The following is a 16,586-nucleotide window of genomic DNA, read 5'->3' as shown; positions in this document are numbered from 1 at the left end:
TAGCCTGGGTGACAGAGCAAGACTCCATCTCAAAAAAAAAAAAAAAAAAAAAAATACAGCCATTCTAGTAGATGAGAACTGGTTTTCATTTGCATTTCAGTAATGATGAATGTCTTCAGCACCTTTTCACGAGTGTGTTGGCCAATGTATGTCTTCTTTGGAGAAACATCCATTCAAGTAATTTTCCCATTTTTTAATTGGGTTGTTTGTCTTTTTGTTGTTGAGTGGTTCTTTATATTTTTTGGATATGAGGCCCTTATAAGACATATGATTTGCAAATATTTTCTCCTGTTATGTGGATTGTCTCTTAACTTTCTTTATAGTATTCTTTTTTCTTTCTTTCTTTTTTGAGACAGGGTCTCACTCTGTCACCCAGGCTGAAGTGCAATGATGCAATCTTGGTTCACTGCAACCTCCTCTTCCCAGGCTGAAGGGGTCATCCCACCTCAGCCTCCCCAATAGCTGGGACCACAGGCACACCACCACGCCCAGCTAATTTTTGTAGTTTTTGTAGAGATGGGGTTTCACCATGATGCCCAGGCTGGTCTTGAACTTCTGGTCTCAGGTGATACACCCACCTAGGTCTCCCAAAGTGCCAGGATTACAGGTGTGAGACACGGTGCCTGGCCTTAATGGTGTCCTTTGACACACAAAAGTCTTTTAAATTTTAATGAAGACAAATTTATCTTTTTTTTCCTTGTTGCCTGTGCTTTTCGTGTCATATTTAAGAAACCGTTACCAAATTCAAGGTCATAGATATTTGCACCTATGTTTCTAATAGTTCTAAGTTTAGCTCTTAAATTTACATCTTTGATCAATTTTCACTTAGTCGTGGCCTATAGTGTGTGGTAAGGGTTCAGCTTCATTCTTTCGCATGTGATATCCAGGTTGTGGAGCACTATTCTTTCTCCAGTGAAAGTTCTTAGTACCCTTGTCAAAAATCAATTGGCAATAGATGTGAGGGCTTATTTCTGGGCTCTCAATTCTACCCCAGGGTCTACATGTCTATCCTATGCCAGTAGCACACTGTTATAATTACTGTAGATTTGCAGTAAGTTGTTTTGTTTTGTTTTGTTTTTGAGACACAGTCTCGTTCTGTTGCCCAGGCTGGAGTGCAGCGGCATGATCTCAGCTCACTGCAACCTCTGCCTCCCAGGTTCAAGTGATTCTCCAGCCTCAGCCTCCCGAGTAGCTGGGACTACAGGCGTGTGCCACCATGTCCAGCTGATTTTTGCATTTTTAGTAGAGACAGGATTTCACTATGTTGACCAGGCTGGTCTCAAACTCCCAATCTCAGATAATCCGCCCACCTCAGCCTCCCAAAGTGGTGGGATTACAGGTGTGAGCCACCATGCCCGGCCTGCAGTAAGTTCTGAAATCAGAAATCATGAGTTCTGCAACTGTGTCATTTTTTTTTCAAGATTGTTTTTGCTATTCTGGGTCTCTTGAAATTCCATGTGAATATCAGGAATTTTCGTATTAGGAATTTTTTTTCATTTCTGGAAAAAAACCTGTTGGAATTTTGATAGGAATTGCAAAAGAAAACTGTATATTCCTTGACAATATTGAGTCTTCTAATCAAACATGAGATGTCTTTCCATTCATTTAGATCTTTAATTTCTTCAAGCAATGTAAAGTTTTCTGTATTCAAGTCTCTCACCTCCTTGATTAAATTATTCCTATATATTTTATTTTTATTTATTATTATTATTATTTTGAGAAAGAGTTTACCTCTTTTTGCCTAGGCTGGAGTGCAGCGGATGATCTCGGCTCACCACAACCTCCACCTACAGGGTTCAAGTGATTCTCCTGCCTCAGCCTCCCAAGTAGCTGGGATTACAGGCACAGGCCACCACACCTGGCTCATTTTGTACTGTTAGTAGAGATGGGGTTTCACCGTGTTGGCCAGGCTGATCTCAAACTCCTGACCTTGGGTGTCCGCCCACCTCGGCCTCCCAAAGTTCTGGGATTACAGGCGGGAGCCACCACGCCTGGCCTATATTTTATTCTTTTTGATGCTATCATAAGTAGAACTGTTTACGTAACTTCCTTTTTGGATTGTTCATTATAGTGTATAGATTCAACAGATTTTGTGTATTGATTTTGTATCCTGAAATTTTACAAAATTCACTTATTAACTCTAATAGTTTGTGTATGCGTATGAATTCTTTTGGGTTTTCTAGGCATTAAGATCATGTTATCTATAAGTAGAGATAGTATTACTTCTTCCTTTCCAATCTGGATGCCTTTTGTTTTTTTCCTGCCTAATTGCTTTGGCTAGAACTTCCAGTATTGTATTGAGTAGAAGTTTCTAATCTTAACTAAAAGTTATGAAAACAGATATCCTTGTCTTGTTCCTCATCCTAGGGGAAATGCTTTCAGTTTCTCACCATTAAGAATGATGTCACTCGAGCCCAGGAGTTCTAGACCAGTCTGGGCAACACGGCGAGACCCTGTCTCTACAACAAAAATAAAAAATTAGCCAGGCATGGCACGTGCCTGTAGTCCCAGCAATTTGGGAGGCTGAGGTGGGAGGATCGCTTGAGCCTAGGAGGTCAAGGCTGCAGTAAGCCACAATTGTGCCACTACACTCCAGCCTGGGCAACGGAGCGAGACCTTGTCTCAAAAAAAAAATTTATGTTAGCTGTGAGTTTTTCACATATGGCATTTATCATGTTGAAAGAGTTCTTTTCCAGTACTAGTTTGTTAAGCGTTTATATCATGAAAGGGTGTTGCATTTTGTCAGACACTTTTTCTGCATCAATTGAGATGATCATGTGGTTTTTTTCCCCCCTTCATTCTTATAATGTGGTATATTACTTTGATTTTCGTATGTTGAACCACCTTTGCATTCCTGGAATAAAACCCACTTGATCATGGCATATAATGTTTTTGTTTGTTTTGTTTTGTTTATTGACATGGAGTCTCGCTTTATCGCTCAGGCTGGAGTGCATTGTCGCAATCTTGGCTCATGGCAACCTCCATCTACTGGGTTCAAGTGATTCTCCTGGCTCAGCCTCCTGAGCAGCTGGGATTACAGGTGCATGCTGCCATGTCTGGCTAATTTTTGTATTTTTAGTAGAGACAGGGTTTTGGCCAAGTTGGCCAGCCTGGTCTTGAACTCCTGACCTCAGGTGATCCACCTGCCTCAGCCTCCCAAAGTGCTGGGATTTCAAGGCGTGAGCCACTGCGCCTGGCCTGCAATTTTCTTTTCTTGTAGAGTCTTAGTTTCAGTATCAAGGTAATGCTTGGCCTCACAGAATGAGTTGGGAGATGTTCTCTCCTCTTTAGATTTTTGGTAAGAGTTTAAGAGAAGGACTGATGTTAATTCTCCTTTAAATGTTTTGTAGAATTCACTGATGATGCCATCTGGTCGTGGGCTTTTCTTTGCTGGGAGTTTTTTGATTACCGATTTAATCTCCTGACTTGTTATAGGTCTAGTCAGATTTTCTATTTCCTCTTGAGTCAGTTTTGGTAGTTTGTGTGCCTCTAGGAATTTGTCCATTGCATCTAGAGCATCTGATTTGTTAACGTGTAGCTGCTTATAGCAGTCTCTCGTGTTCCTTGTTTTCCTGTGAAGTTGGTGTTGTGTGTGTGTGTTCTGAAGAGTCATTCTCAGTGCCCCAGATCACCCACCATTTCCATTTCAAGGTCCCAGGAAGAACAATCAAATGTAATGAGTTTCCACATTGAGTGAGCCGTTTGACTCCTCAGCCCAACCTCATCAGCCTCAGGACAAAGGTGGCAGTGCCACCCCCAGGCTCAGGCTCAGAAATGGGGTCTGTATATGTGTGATACCAGGAACTGGCAAAGACTTTACTGAGCACTCACTGTGTAGAAGGCTCCTGCTGAGGGCTTTCCAGACACTGTCTCTTCACTCCTCACAACATCTCTGTCACCTCAGTCCTGTAAGTATCCCCACTTCACAAAAGCAGAGACTGAGGCCCAGAGACATGAAGTACTTGACCAAGGTCACACAGCCAATACTGAGCCTGTATTTGAAACCAGATCTATCCAGCTGTGCATATTTTGACTACTGTGCTGTGCAGCCTATTCCTTCCCAAGGGAGAACATCCCAGAATGGGGCAAAGGCCAAGGAATTCAAGCTCCAGTTTCTACCCCTACTCCCTGAAAGGTGTAATAGAGTAGAGCTTCTCCAAGTACCCATGCAGAGGAGCCCTCTATCTGCTGCCATGCAGAGCAACAAATACCCTCCACCCAAGTACCCACGCAGAAGAGCCCTGTGCTGCCATGCAGAGCAGTAAATACCTTCCACCCACTGACCAGAGGCACCCATGGAAAAGCACAGTGCAGAACAGCCTGAGGGTACACACCAGCAGGGCATGCATGTGCACTCAACTGTTTGTATATGTAAAACAATTTCTGGAAAGATCCACAGAAACTGCTAATGGTGGTTTCCTCTGAAGAAGTAAGTTGGAGGACAAAGGTCAGGGAGTGGAAGGAGACTTGCTTCTCATACCATTCCCTGTTTGTACTTCTGTTTTAGATTTGTAGGTATACATACTTTTAGGCACCTTTAACAGCTTCCCAGGACCACCCAGTCCCCAGCCCTGAAAAGGGCAGGGCCAGGCTCGGTGAATTGTCCCCACTCGGCCTCATGGTCATGGCACTTCTGTATGCCAGGACACATTCTCAGCCTCAGGCCCAGGGGGCAGGACAGTCTAGTGGACTCCAAGCTGTGGAGTCTCATGGGCCAATGACTACCAGCTCTGTGATCCTGGCAGAGTTACTTAACCTCTCTGAACTGAAATTCCTCAGATATACAATGGGAATGATAATACCTACCTCAGAGGATTGTTATGAGGATTAAAAGAGGCCAGGCAAGGTGGCTGATGCCTGTAATCCCTGCACTTTGGGAGGCTGAGGCAGGAGGATCACTTCAGGCCAGGAGTTCAAGACCAGCCTGGGCCACATGGCAAAACCCCATCTTTACAAAAAATACAAAAATTAGCCAGGCGTGGTGGTGCATGCCTGTAATACCAGCTACTCAGAAGGTGAGGTGGGAGAATGGCTTGAGCCCAGGAGCTTCGGGCTGCAGTGAGCTGAGATCACTGCATTCCAATCTGGGTGACAGAGTGAGACACTGTCTCAAAAATAAATAAAAAGTTTTAAAGATAGCACTTGATAAGCAGAGGGTCTGCCTGACACAGGATAAGAAATACTTTTTATTTATATTATTTAATTTATTGATACTAATAATATTATTGCCACACCACAATTAACCACCAGCCCAGTCTTCCCAGAAGGCATTCACGCTGACTACCTGTGAGAGGCCGGGATAATAGTGCCCCCTGGTGGACACTTTTTGGACTGCATCTGATGAGTAACTATCATCTAGTACCATTAGAGAAAGAACAGGAGTCAAAACTCAGTTCCATTTCTTCCTTTTTACCCCTAAATACTAGGTTGGTGCAAAAGTAATTGTGGCAATTACTTGTAATTGCAAAAAACTAATAGCTCACATGTACTTCATTAGATACTCTTTCATAACAGTAAAATAATCAAAACCAGAAAATTGAACATCGGTTGAATAGTATTATCTAATCCACACGGTCCATCTTGACATTCTGCTAGGTGTCCCTGTGGTATCCTTTATAGCAAATTGTTTCATGGTCCGGGACCCTCCAGGGTCACACATGGCATTTGATTACCACATCTCTTTAGTATCCTTTAATCCTGAACCATTTCTCAGCTTTTCCGTATCTTTCATCACCTTGACATTGTTGGAGTTCAGGCCAGTTATTTTGCAAAATGTCCCTCAATACAGATGTGTCTGTCTGTTCCCCTTGGCTGGATTCGTGTCCCATGTTTTTGTTAGGAATCTCCCAGGTGTTGCACTGGGTCCTTCCCATTGCGTCATATTGGGAGACACATGGTGTCAGTTTGTTCCAGCAATGGTGATATTAACCCTAGTTCCCCTGTCTGTCAGCTCGGGGAAGCCAAGCTCCTAGGACCAGAGAGGAGTTGAGACTGGCCTACAGTCACAGGAAGGTCAGGGTCCTCAGTTCTGGGTCTTCACGATGCTTAGGACAAGTGCAGCAAGGCAAGAAATTCATCACCGGCACCCTAGGCCTTCTCCAGACCTTAACTCCATAGGAGCTTAAGGGCTGGGTAAAGCCGTGTTGGCCTTCATCGCATGGTCGTGGAATTCTAGCTGCTTGGAGTCCCCCTTTCTGCTTTGTCCATTTCTGTTTTTCATTAAGACTTTTTCATTCCACAAATGATATGCAAATACATTATCCTTGTCTTATATATATTTCAGCTAAGGCTGAAGTCCCCCTTTGAAAGTCCCCCTTCTCAGTCTTTCCTCCCCTACTAGCAGTTTGATGTGAGATACATATATCTACAACCCCAGGAAAAATACAAACTGTAGTGTTCTCTTTCCATGACGGTCACGTTGTATAGGTCTGTCATAGAAATTTCCCCGGCAGGCCTTAGAGACTGAGCTCATTACTTTCAACTGAATCATCGTTACAGTGAATGGATACAATGGAGGTTACCTAGCTGATCCCCTGTGGATGGACATCTAGGTTGTCCCCAGCATTTTGCTATTATGAAACGCACTGCCCTACACACAAAATCCAGGCTTCTCCAAGGGAACTGCCCACCTCTAGAAGCCCGAACCACTCCTGGGGCACCAGATTTCCTGGGTGGACATCCCCGTGGCGGGTGACGGGGGGCTGATGGGCTGCTAATTCATTCAGCCTGTTAGAACTGCAGGTATTTTGGGACCTCTGGAAGCAACTGGGCTGGGTTTTCACAATGTGTTTCAAAAAATTCTAAGGTTCCAAGATAGGCTGAGAGACAGGGAGGAGGTGAGCTGGGAAGAGTCCAGAGCTTCACTCCCACTCCAACCAGAGAGCACCCCCACCTTTACCTGGTTTTCAGTTAAGTGATTCTTTCAAAACAGAATCTCAGCTGTATTTAAATTCAAAAATCCCCGTTGCAGGCTGAGCCCTCAGCTAGCACAGTCACCCTTCTGCACCATGCCTCTTGGTCTGCTCTTGCCCATGCAGCCTCCAGCTGCGTTCTTGCTGGTGAGGGCCACCCGACCCAAACCAAGCTCCCAGCTGACCAACTCCAAAGAGGGATCTGCAGGTGCTGCCCTTGTGCCATCAGAGGTGGCACTGTGGTACATTCACTTTGAACATACTGGGTTCTGGGAAGCAGGACTGCCCAGCTGCATCTCCAGCATGCCCCTCCTCTGCCCCTCAGAACCTGTGCACATTTCTGGGCACCGTCTCTGACATACATGGTGGCCTGATTCGGCGTTCCCAAACTTCCCTGAACACCAAGGAGTGTTAAAGTACACTGTGCTGAGTCCCACCCCAGAGGTTCTGAGTGAGCAGATTTTGGGGGAGCCCAGGAATGTATATTGTTTCAATCTTCCCAAGGGGATTCTGAAGGAACAAGTCTGATCACCTGCATTGCAGACACTGGCCTGGGCCCCTACCTGTGAGAACTCTCCTTCTCCAGGCAAATCTCGAGTCTGGCCCTCAATTAGGCTGTGAGGGCTTCAAAGTCATTTGTTTTACCCTAAGTTTTCCTGAACAGTGGGGCTCTCCATATGAATTAGAACCCATAGAAACCATGGATCTGAGCCAGAGTTTCCCACTCTGAGCCAGAGTTACACTGGGCTGCCTCAGTGTACTGGAGGGCTCGTTAAAAATTCCTCAGTGTACTGAAGGGCTCCTTAAAGATGTTGGGCCCCATCCCACATCTGCTGGAGTTAAATCTCTGAAAGTGGAGAATCTGTATTTTTTAGGCAAGTTCTTCAAGAGAGGCCACAGAGTCCAACTCCCTCCATGCATCTAAAAGGTAAGGGAAATGGGATAAAACAGTAAAAGTGGCTCGCCCCCCAGCTACCACATACATTAGTAGCAGAAATGGTTCCAGCTCCCAAATCTCCCCTCGGTCCAGTGCCCGACCCCCAGGGCTTCTGAGCAATCCAGCTTGTCTGAGGGCTCATGATCTGAGATGCCCCCTGTGGCTGCCCTAGGATAGGCCTCTGCTCTATCTGGGAACTCTTCCATTCATAACCCAGTGGAAATGATCTGCGATGACCAAATCACCATGTGCATATGTGAGTGCACACGTGTGGGCACGTGTGAATGCCTGAGGTGGCGGGGACAGGTGGGCTTTGGCCATGCATGCAAACACCCCTACTCCACCATCCCCTGCACACCTTGCACAAAGGTCAGACAGACAGGACCAAGGTGTACAAACAGAACCCCACTTTATTAGCAGTTAGTTCGAGATTGTACATTAATGGAGGAAGGTCTCACCTTTAACACAACCCAAAACGGCTGGTTCGAGAGCCCTCATCAGGCGAACTGGGTAGCATCCCCTCTCCCCCACTCTCCCCAACCCCCTACAAGGGAAGGAAACTTCTGCCTGCTTCCCCAATGTGGCCCCCACCCTCTCCAGTTGGCCCTCTCCTCTCCCAGGAAATGACATGAATTTCATGCACAAATTACAAAAGGAGCCCTCTTGCTAATAATAAAAGCTAACACAGTCATAGAAAAGCCTCTCCTCCCTCATTCTCCTCCAGGGCCAGAAAGAAGAAGAAGAGCAGGAGGGATGAACTTCTTAGGATAAAATGCAGCCAGTTTCCCCCAGGTTCTTGGCATTGACCCCACACAAACCCTATGCCCATTCCTTGGGGGAGCTGAAAACTCTCCAGCCGTCTGAGCTGGCAAGGGCAGCCAGCCCAGAGCTGTCAAGCCAGGAACCCAGTGTTGCCTCAAGGGCCTGGGCAGCAGGGGGTCTAGGCCCCCCTCATCCTCACATCAAGTAGAGCAGAGCTGCCTCCTTTGATGTGTGAAAAACCCTGCTGTGGCCCCTATCTGCTCATTCTACAGATGAAGAAATTGAGGGCCTGGGAGGAAGATGGTCAGGCAGTCACTAAAAGCACCCGGCTGGGATGAAATTTCACAGCTCCTGCTGCCAGCCAGGGCTCTTCTCACACCACAGCTTGTGGGAGGCAGTTCCCCATGTAGGCTTTTCCCTGCTGCATCCCAGACCCTGGCTCTGCTCCAGTGCACACAGACCATGGGCCTCCAGGAAATGAGAACCCTGGGACCCCAAAACAGAAAGAGACATATGATGTGTTTGGTGCCCTGCGGCCCATCCCCAGGGTCGAAGGCCCAGCCTTCAGGCATGCAGCCTCCTCCTTCCAGAGCCCTGAGTCCTTCCTTCCGAGGCCCAGATATTGCGGCCTTCTCCAGGAAGCCTTTCCGGGCCCTCCCCAGAGCTCTTGCTCTAACTGGCCCCTCTGCTGTTTTGGCACTTGGTACAGGTGACAGTGGAGGCGCACCTTAGGCAGAAGTGAAGCTGTTAAGCCAGCACAAAAGGCAAAGTCTCATGTAGCCTAAATTATCCTTGAAAGTACAGGGGATAGAAGAAGTGGTTATGTGACACCATGAGCAAACAAGCCGACAAATTCAGAATGCGGGGCTTCAACAGGACAGCAGGCCGAGGGCCTCAAAAACAACGTCATTTAAAACCTCAAAGTGAGCTGAGGGAAGACCTTTCAGCATTCAAAGGGGTTTTAAAAACATAGTTAGAAAATGCAGTGTGTGCACCGCGACTGGACGCTGACTCCACAACCAGACATAAGTTACCTGCGAGACAACCGAGGGGATTTGAACACAGATTGGATAGCAGACGTCGTTGGGAAATGACTTCTTGTCTGGGCTGTGATACTGGGCCAATGTGTAGGAGAATGCCCTAATGCTTAGGAGGTGCAGGCTGAAGATTTCAGGTCTCAAGTTTCATGGTGTTTGCAATGCACTTTTAAATTAGGACAGAGAAAAAATATATATACACAGAGAGAGAAAAACAAATGTGGCAAAATGTTAATAATTTTAGATATAGATGCTGGGGAGTGGGCATTCATAATTAAATGTTTGGTAAAACGTTTTTGTACTTGCTCTTGCCACTAACAAGCCAGCGGGCACAACTCTGTGCTGGGACCACCAACCTCTGCAGGTCAGCGCAGCAGTTCTCCTTTGCTGGAAACAGATGGCTTCCTTAGCTGGGCCCAGAAGCACTGACTGCTCATCAGGGGGACTCAGAAAAGGCCCATTTTTAAACTTCAGACTCATCCCCCAAGCAGCAGGACACTCCACCACAGAAGGCTCTGGAACCCTGAATGACAGGCAACTGCAGGTGACACTCGCACCTGCACCCACCCTGGGGCAAAGGCTCATGGAGGGGACCACAGAATAGATGGTGGAGCCACCTGAACAATTTCAGCTATTTCTCTCTCCTTTTTTTTGGCCAAATGCTTAGAGTGAATTGGTGGACACTGAAGACTGGCCTCGCTTGCCCCACTCATCTGTGGCTTTCTCTTCTCGGGAGGGGGTGTCCGTGTACCCATTAGCTGACAGCCCCTCAGGCAGCTTATCTGCCTCTCCTTCTACCCCCCCCCCCATACCTGCAAGTCCTGGCAGTGTCTGGGCCTAGTGGGACTTCAAGAAAGGTCTGTTAGTGGGAGGGGAGGTGGCAGCAGCGACCCAGGCAGACGGACTTAGAACACATGGCAGGTCCAGTCCCCAGGCTCGCAGAAGGGCCCAGGCAAAAATCCAGATCTCTGTTGTCACAGGATTTCCAACTGCCTGCTCCTTCCCACAGCCAGAGGCAGAGATAAGTGGAGCTCCTGCCCCAGGCCAGCCCACCTCTCCTGCCTTCCAGGCTCTGCGAGAGAGGCCTCCAGGCCCAGAGGGTAGATTTCAGAACCTGGGAGCTGTAAGATCCTCACCCATCCCGCAGCCCGGTCCCCTCACTGACGGATGGGACTCTGGAAGTCACTGCTCCTCTCTAGGAGCCCCTGGCTCCATGGCATGGGCAAGTCTTCACGAGTGTACAAGCAGACATGCCACCCTGTCCTCAGACCCTTTGCTGCTCATCCCTGCTGGCCCAACGATGCCCAGGGTTCCCAGGCTTGCAGGCCCCATCGAGAGGCATGATGGAGACACTGCTCTGTACACCATGAAACCATCTGCAGCTGGTCCCACTGAGTGTCCAACTTCTTCATCCCAGCAGTGAACTGGAGAAAAGGGAATCAGCTCAGAACAGACCCAGGCCCCCACAGGCTGGGGAAGGACCCCTCGCGGGAGAACACGACAGGGATGCAAACGCAGACCTCGGAATGAGAAGGCTCAAAGGCACCCTGGCTGGGAAGGAGTGGTTTGTCCCCATATCCTGGAATGACCATGGTGTGACGGAGGAAGGGACAGGAACCTGGCACAGAGTAGGGTCCCAAGGATGGGCTCAGAGGCAGTGTGGCATTGGAAGAGCACGACGGGACTTGGAACCGGGAGCCTTGGGTTCAATGCCCAGCCCTGCTCCCAGCTGGCTCCATGACATCGGCCAAGCAGGCCACCTCCGCTTTCTGGACCTGTTTCATACCCATCAAAGGACCTTCCAGCCCCAAGATGCTAGAGTCTTCTGAATAAGACAAGGCTCTCTAGAAAGTATTTCCTGGGGGTCAGAGGGAAGCAGAATTTGGCAGTTGGAGGGGGCCAGGGAGAGGCACCTCAGCCTCAGTCACTTCACATTGTTATACGGGGTGGGGTAGGAGCAGACCCCAACCAGAAATCAGCCCAGAGATCCCACTGTCTACGAGGGGCCTGGAGACAGTTCTGTGGGCCCTGGTGGGCATTCCAGCTCTCAGGGCAGCTCCCAGCCTAGCACCATGTGAGGGAGAGGGGGTGGGCCAGTTTTTGACCCCAGCTCTCCTAGCCCAGCACTGGCTGTTTCCTTTGGCCAAAATCCCCTCAGGGTCATGGGACTTCACGCAGCCCAATGTCCTGGAGAGAGGTGGTCTTCCCTGCGCATCTCACCACCTCTGTTCACCTGGGGTAGCCCCAGAGCAGCCATGGCACTGGGGAGGGCCCCTTCCTACTGTCTCCTCAGGCCCCAGGCCACTGAGGACACAGCCTCCCTCCCTGCCACCTCATTTCTAGCTCTAAGACAGAACGCCCCCTGAGACTGGGGCTTACCACCACTTTGTATGACTGAATTAAAAACAAACCCAACCAAAAAAAATAGAATATATATATATACACATTATATATATATATATAACACAGTGCGACCCCAGCACCCAGGGTATAAACTCTGGCACCAAGAAAAAAAAAACCAAAATATTAAAATACTTTAGCTTCTTAGTATTTGGGAGGTTAAGGGGGTCTCTGGGAGCCCTCAGCCACAGGTGGCCGAGCAAAGCCATGGCCGGCAGTCTCGCCAGCTCATCCACGTCTGCCTGGGCCTGAGGCTGGGAGGGTGTGGGGACCGCGTCTGTACATGGGAACACGTTACTGGCAGACCCCTGGCCTGCCTCAGTCTTTTACCACAGGAAACACCACACATGTCATATCCCAGGGGGAAGAAAGGGGTGCAGGTGGGGCCCAGAGAACTGGGCCCCATGGCAAGGCAGTGCCCCAAGGCCCCATGGGAAGCCTTGAGGATGGGGTGGATACTGTAGGAACCAGAGATTCTTTCCCCAGAACGGGAGGGTGAGATGTGAAGGTAGGAACCAGATGTGGAGGCTGGGAGTCCTCTCGAGGTGGCCACCCTCCCATCCAGCCTAGGACTGACTCTGGGGACCCAGCTGGCCACTTGGAAGAGCCTGGCTCGAAACAGTAAGAGAAATGTCCAGTCTGTCTCCCCACGCCAGGCTCTCCTCCCCCACAGCCTGGAGGACAGGGACATATGGCAGCGAATACTGAGGGGCGCCCTGCAGAAGCAGGGAGTGATGGGTGACGAGAGGGGATGGTCGGCGGAACACAGTGAGGGACAGAAAAGAGCCTTGTGGACTCCCTCCTACCAGGAAGCGGCCTCCCCAGGAGCGGCTGGGAACGGAATGGACCTCTGCTGGCGAGGGAGGTCCCGTAGGCCACAGACCCAGCGGTGGGTGCTCCGAGGCGCTTACAGACCCACCTGGGTGCTCCCCCGGCCCCACCAGGCCTCCACAGAGTATTGCTCGTAAGTACGTGGCCGCCCGGGCCCAGCTTCCCACTCTGCAGGTCAGTTTGGCTCAGCGTGTGGCGGGACGTCCCGGCTGTCACAAACTTTCAGTCTGGCTGTGGTGGCCGCAGCTACCTGGTGTTCTGGAGGTCCTCTCGCAGCCAAGTGGGAAGTGTCTGGCCCATCTTGTACAGCAGCTTGGAGAGCTCAATGTTGTGGTCTCGGTAATAGTCCTTCAGGAAGGCTCGGGACTGTAACGGGAAGGAAAGCTCAGACCTTGTGTGCTGACTTAAGAGTGACCTCCTCTTTAAAATCACCATGCTCGGCCGGGTGCGGTGGCTCACACCTGTAATCCCAGCATTTCGGGAGACCAAGGCAGGTGGATCACCTGAGGCCAGGAGTTCAAGACCAGCCTGGCCAACATGGTGAAACCCCGTTTCTACTAAAAATACAAAAATTAGCTGGGTGAGGTGGTGGGCACCTGTAATCCTAGCTACTTGGGAGGCTGAGGCAGGAGAATCTTTTGAACCTGGAAAGTGGAGGTTGCAGTGAGCCAAGATCACGCCATTGCACTCCAGCCTCAGTGACAAGAGCAAAACTCTGTCTCAAAAGAAAAAAAAAACACCACGCCTCTGGCACCACCCTCTATACACCTCTTATTTATCCACAATATCCTTCTAAATGGTAGCCTCCAATCGGGAACTCCCAGTTGGCAAGAGCATCAAAATATATCTCACAAGGTCAAAATTCTTCTGATAGGGAGAGGAGACAGAATTAATCATCAAAACCCGAGGCAGGACAGGGCCAGGCACAGTGGCTCACGCCTATAATACCAGCACCATGAGAGGCTGAGGCGGGAAGATCGATTGAGCTCGGGGGATTGAGGCTACAGTGAGCCGTGATCATGCCACTGCACTACAGCCTAGGCAACAGAACGAGACTCTGTCTCAAAAAAAAAAAAAAAAAAAAAACAGAAGGAGGAAATAACAAGACCCACAGTCTGTGACCTTTTTCCTATATATTTTTAAAAATTTCCCCCTATGTTTTTACACATGCTGTTCTTACCTACTCTCCCATTCCATAAGTCCAAATCCTATAAAATGGATCTCATCCTTCTAGGTGCAACTCCGGAGACCCCCATCCCTCCTTTAAGGCGCCTTTCTACTCCTCTCAGCTTTAAGTGACATTCCCCTGTTCTGAATTCCCATAGCACTCGTGTGCCCTCTCTGACTGTGCACAGCACTCTCTGCCTGTATCCTACTTACTGGTGTTGGGACTCATCCCCCTCCAAGGCCAGGAATTCCTTGAAAGCAGAGAACATCTCTGGCTCATCGTCAAAACCCCACAGCACCCAGCCCTTAGTAGAAGGTAATCAACACTTGTTTGATGAAATCAGTTCTGACCCACCATGTCTCAGCCCGTTTCCTCCTCTTACAAATACTGTCCAAGAAATGCTAAGGCCATGAATGTGCTGAGTGCATGGTAAAGGGAAGAGAACCCCCCTCAACCCCATACAGGGATCCCTTATGCGTATGCAGGTGCCACAGGTAGTGTGTCCACCACTTACATCCAAGTCCATCTCGGGATATTTCCGGCCCTTGCTTTTGCCCAGACACTTGGTTTTTCCTCCTTCGAGCAGTTGGCACCAAAATCCTTTCTTTGGATCAAACCTGCGGAGGTGGGAAAGTCTCTGGATGGGAGCTGGCTCAGCCCACCCACTTCCCACCTTAAAGCTATGTTCATGAACCCCAGGAATGGCCGAGTCCAGGGAATCTACTGCTCCTGAACCCACAAGGACTGTCAGGGGCTGTGTGCCATCTGTGGGACCAAATGTGTCCTAGGCTACACTAAACATGCCTGCCCTACTTCCTGGCAAAGGGCAGCTCACACACTCCGAGTCTTCTCTTCTCCAGCCCAAGCAGCCACAGTCCCATCAGCAATCTACTACGTGAACAGTTTCCCATCCTTCAATGTTCTGGGAAATCTTTTCTGAGCATTCTCAATGCTGAGTAACATTTTTTGTTTTTTTTTTTTTTAACCCAAGAAGCCTTCTTTACCCCTCCCAGCGTCCATGGGGGAGGGGGGCGTTTAATGGAGGTTCTTTTGCTTTTTAATAAATTTCATCTTTATCAAAACATGCAGTATCCACAGCTGCATTTAAGCATGCCTATCACTGGAGAGTTTCATTTTTTGGAGTAAACTTCAGAAATGACACAGCAAGACTGCCAACACCATCCTGTCTTCAAAGGCATTTCTGGGATATGAGATCCGAAGCTGTTATGAGAAGGGAGGAATACTGACATCAGAATTTAGCCCTGGATCAGGAACTATGAGGAGATCCTTGAGCATGAGGTCATCAAGAAAACAATTCCCATGAATAGCAGAGGAGAACAGAGACTTCTGAATGGTCACAGGATAGATATAGACGATGACGATGATGATGGTGATATTGATGATGATGATGACAAGGACAATAGCAGCTACCGTTTACTTAGCACTTAGTGTGTGCCAAGCACTCAGCTAAGAGCATGCCAAGCATGTACTAAGAGCCCCACATGAAGCTTTCCTTCAATTCAGTGACCTTCAGGAGGCCGAGATTATCTTTATCCCCAATTTACAGATGAGGAAAGTGAGGCTTGAAAGGCCTCAGCCTTTCAAAATGGATGTGGGACCCTAACCCAGGCATCTCTGACACCATGGCCCACAGCCTCAGTAGGTGGCCCTTTCTCCCTCAAGGTGAAGGACTGACTTTCCTTCTCCACCTTCAACTCCCACGACAGTGAAGAGGGAATATTCTTGCTGCCAGACTTTCCCAAGAATGGAGCCAGGGAGTGTGACTTGATTCCTCCTCTCGCGGGTCCCCTCATTCAGCTGAGTGTGTCACTGATCTGTGACATAGCACAGGAAAGCAGCCTCTCCCAGCCCTGAGCCCATGCAACGCGGGCAGGCACTTACAGCGGGAGGGCATTCTCAACGCACTTGCACCACGTTCTGAGTGAGTAAGGTTATTAACCGTCAACAACATTCGTTTCCTTTTCCTGAAATTATAAGTCAAAATCTAATGCTGGCTGGGGGCGGTGCCTCATGCCTGTAATCCCAGCACTTTGGGAGGCTGAAGCAGGCAGATCATTCAAGACCAGGCTGAGCAACACGGTGAAACCCCTTCTCTACAAAACATACAAAAATTAGTCAGGCATGGTGGCACATGTCTGGGGTCCCAAGCTACTTGGGAAGCTAAGGCGGAAGGATCACTTGAGCCTCGGAAGTTGAGGTTGCAGTGAGCCAAAATCATGCCACTGCACTCCAGCCTGGGCAACAGAGTGACCCTGTCTCAAAAGAAAAAAAAACAACAACCTAATGCTAAGAAAACCTTGTGGGAACTAGGGCTGCTTCATTACTGATCTAATTTACTTACATAAAACACTCTGAAAATGTTCAGCCCAGACCAAAGAGAATACCCCAGGATGGTCTGACCAGAGTAGAACAGATCCATTACCTCCCTTTTTCTTAAGGTGATACCTTTATTAATATGACTTAAGTCATATTAATAACTTTTCATACTTGCTGACTCTAATTAACCTCTCTCATAATTA

At 48.7% G+C, this 16,586-nt stretch overlaps 1 protein-coding gene across 11 annotated transcripts in view; it reads right to left on the bottom strand.

Annotated features, from left to right (window-relative positions):
* Positions 1–8,240: 8,240 nt before the first annotated feature.
* The window catches only part of NDST1 (N-deacetylase and N-sulfotransferase 1), a 72,063-nt gene continuing 63,717 nt past the window's right edge, over positions 8,241–16,586 (bottom strand). For all 11 annotated transcript variants that reach the window (XM_033180606.1, XM_033180600.1, XM_033180602.1 and 8 more), the window contains 2 exons: positions 14,561–14,663; positions 8,241–13,244 (listed from right to left, as the gene is read on the bottom strand). In XM_033180606.1, the coding sequence (XP_033036497.1) occupies positions 13,125–13,244; positions 14,561–14,663 (223 nt within the window). In that variant the 3' untranslated portion in view covers positions 8,241–13,124. The remainder of the gene's footprint in view (positions 13,245–14,560; positions 14,664–16,586) is intronic.

Source organism: Trachypithecus francoisi, unplaced genomic scaffold (assembly GCF_009764315.1).
Source record: "Trachypithecus francoisi isolate TF-2019V2 unplaced genomic scaffold, Tfra_2.0 Lachesis_group2, whole genome shotgun sequence".
NCBI lineage: Eukaryota > Metazoa > Chordata > Mammalia > Primates > Cercopithecidae > Trachypithecus > Trachypithecus francoisi.
Note: the sequence above shows the minus strand (reverse complement) of the source record. Positions and strands in the feature narration are given on the sequence as shown.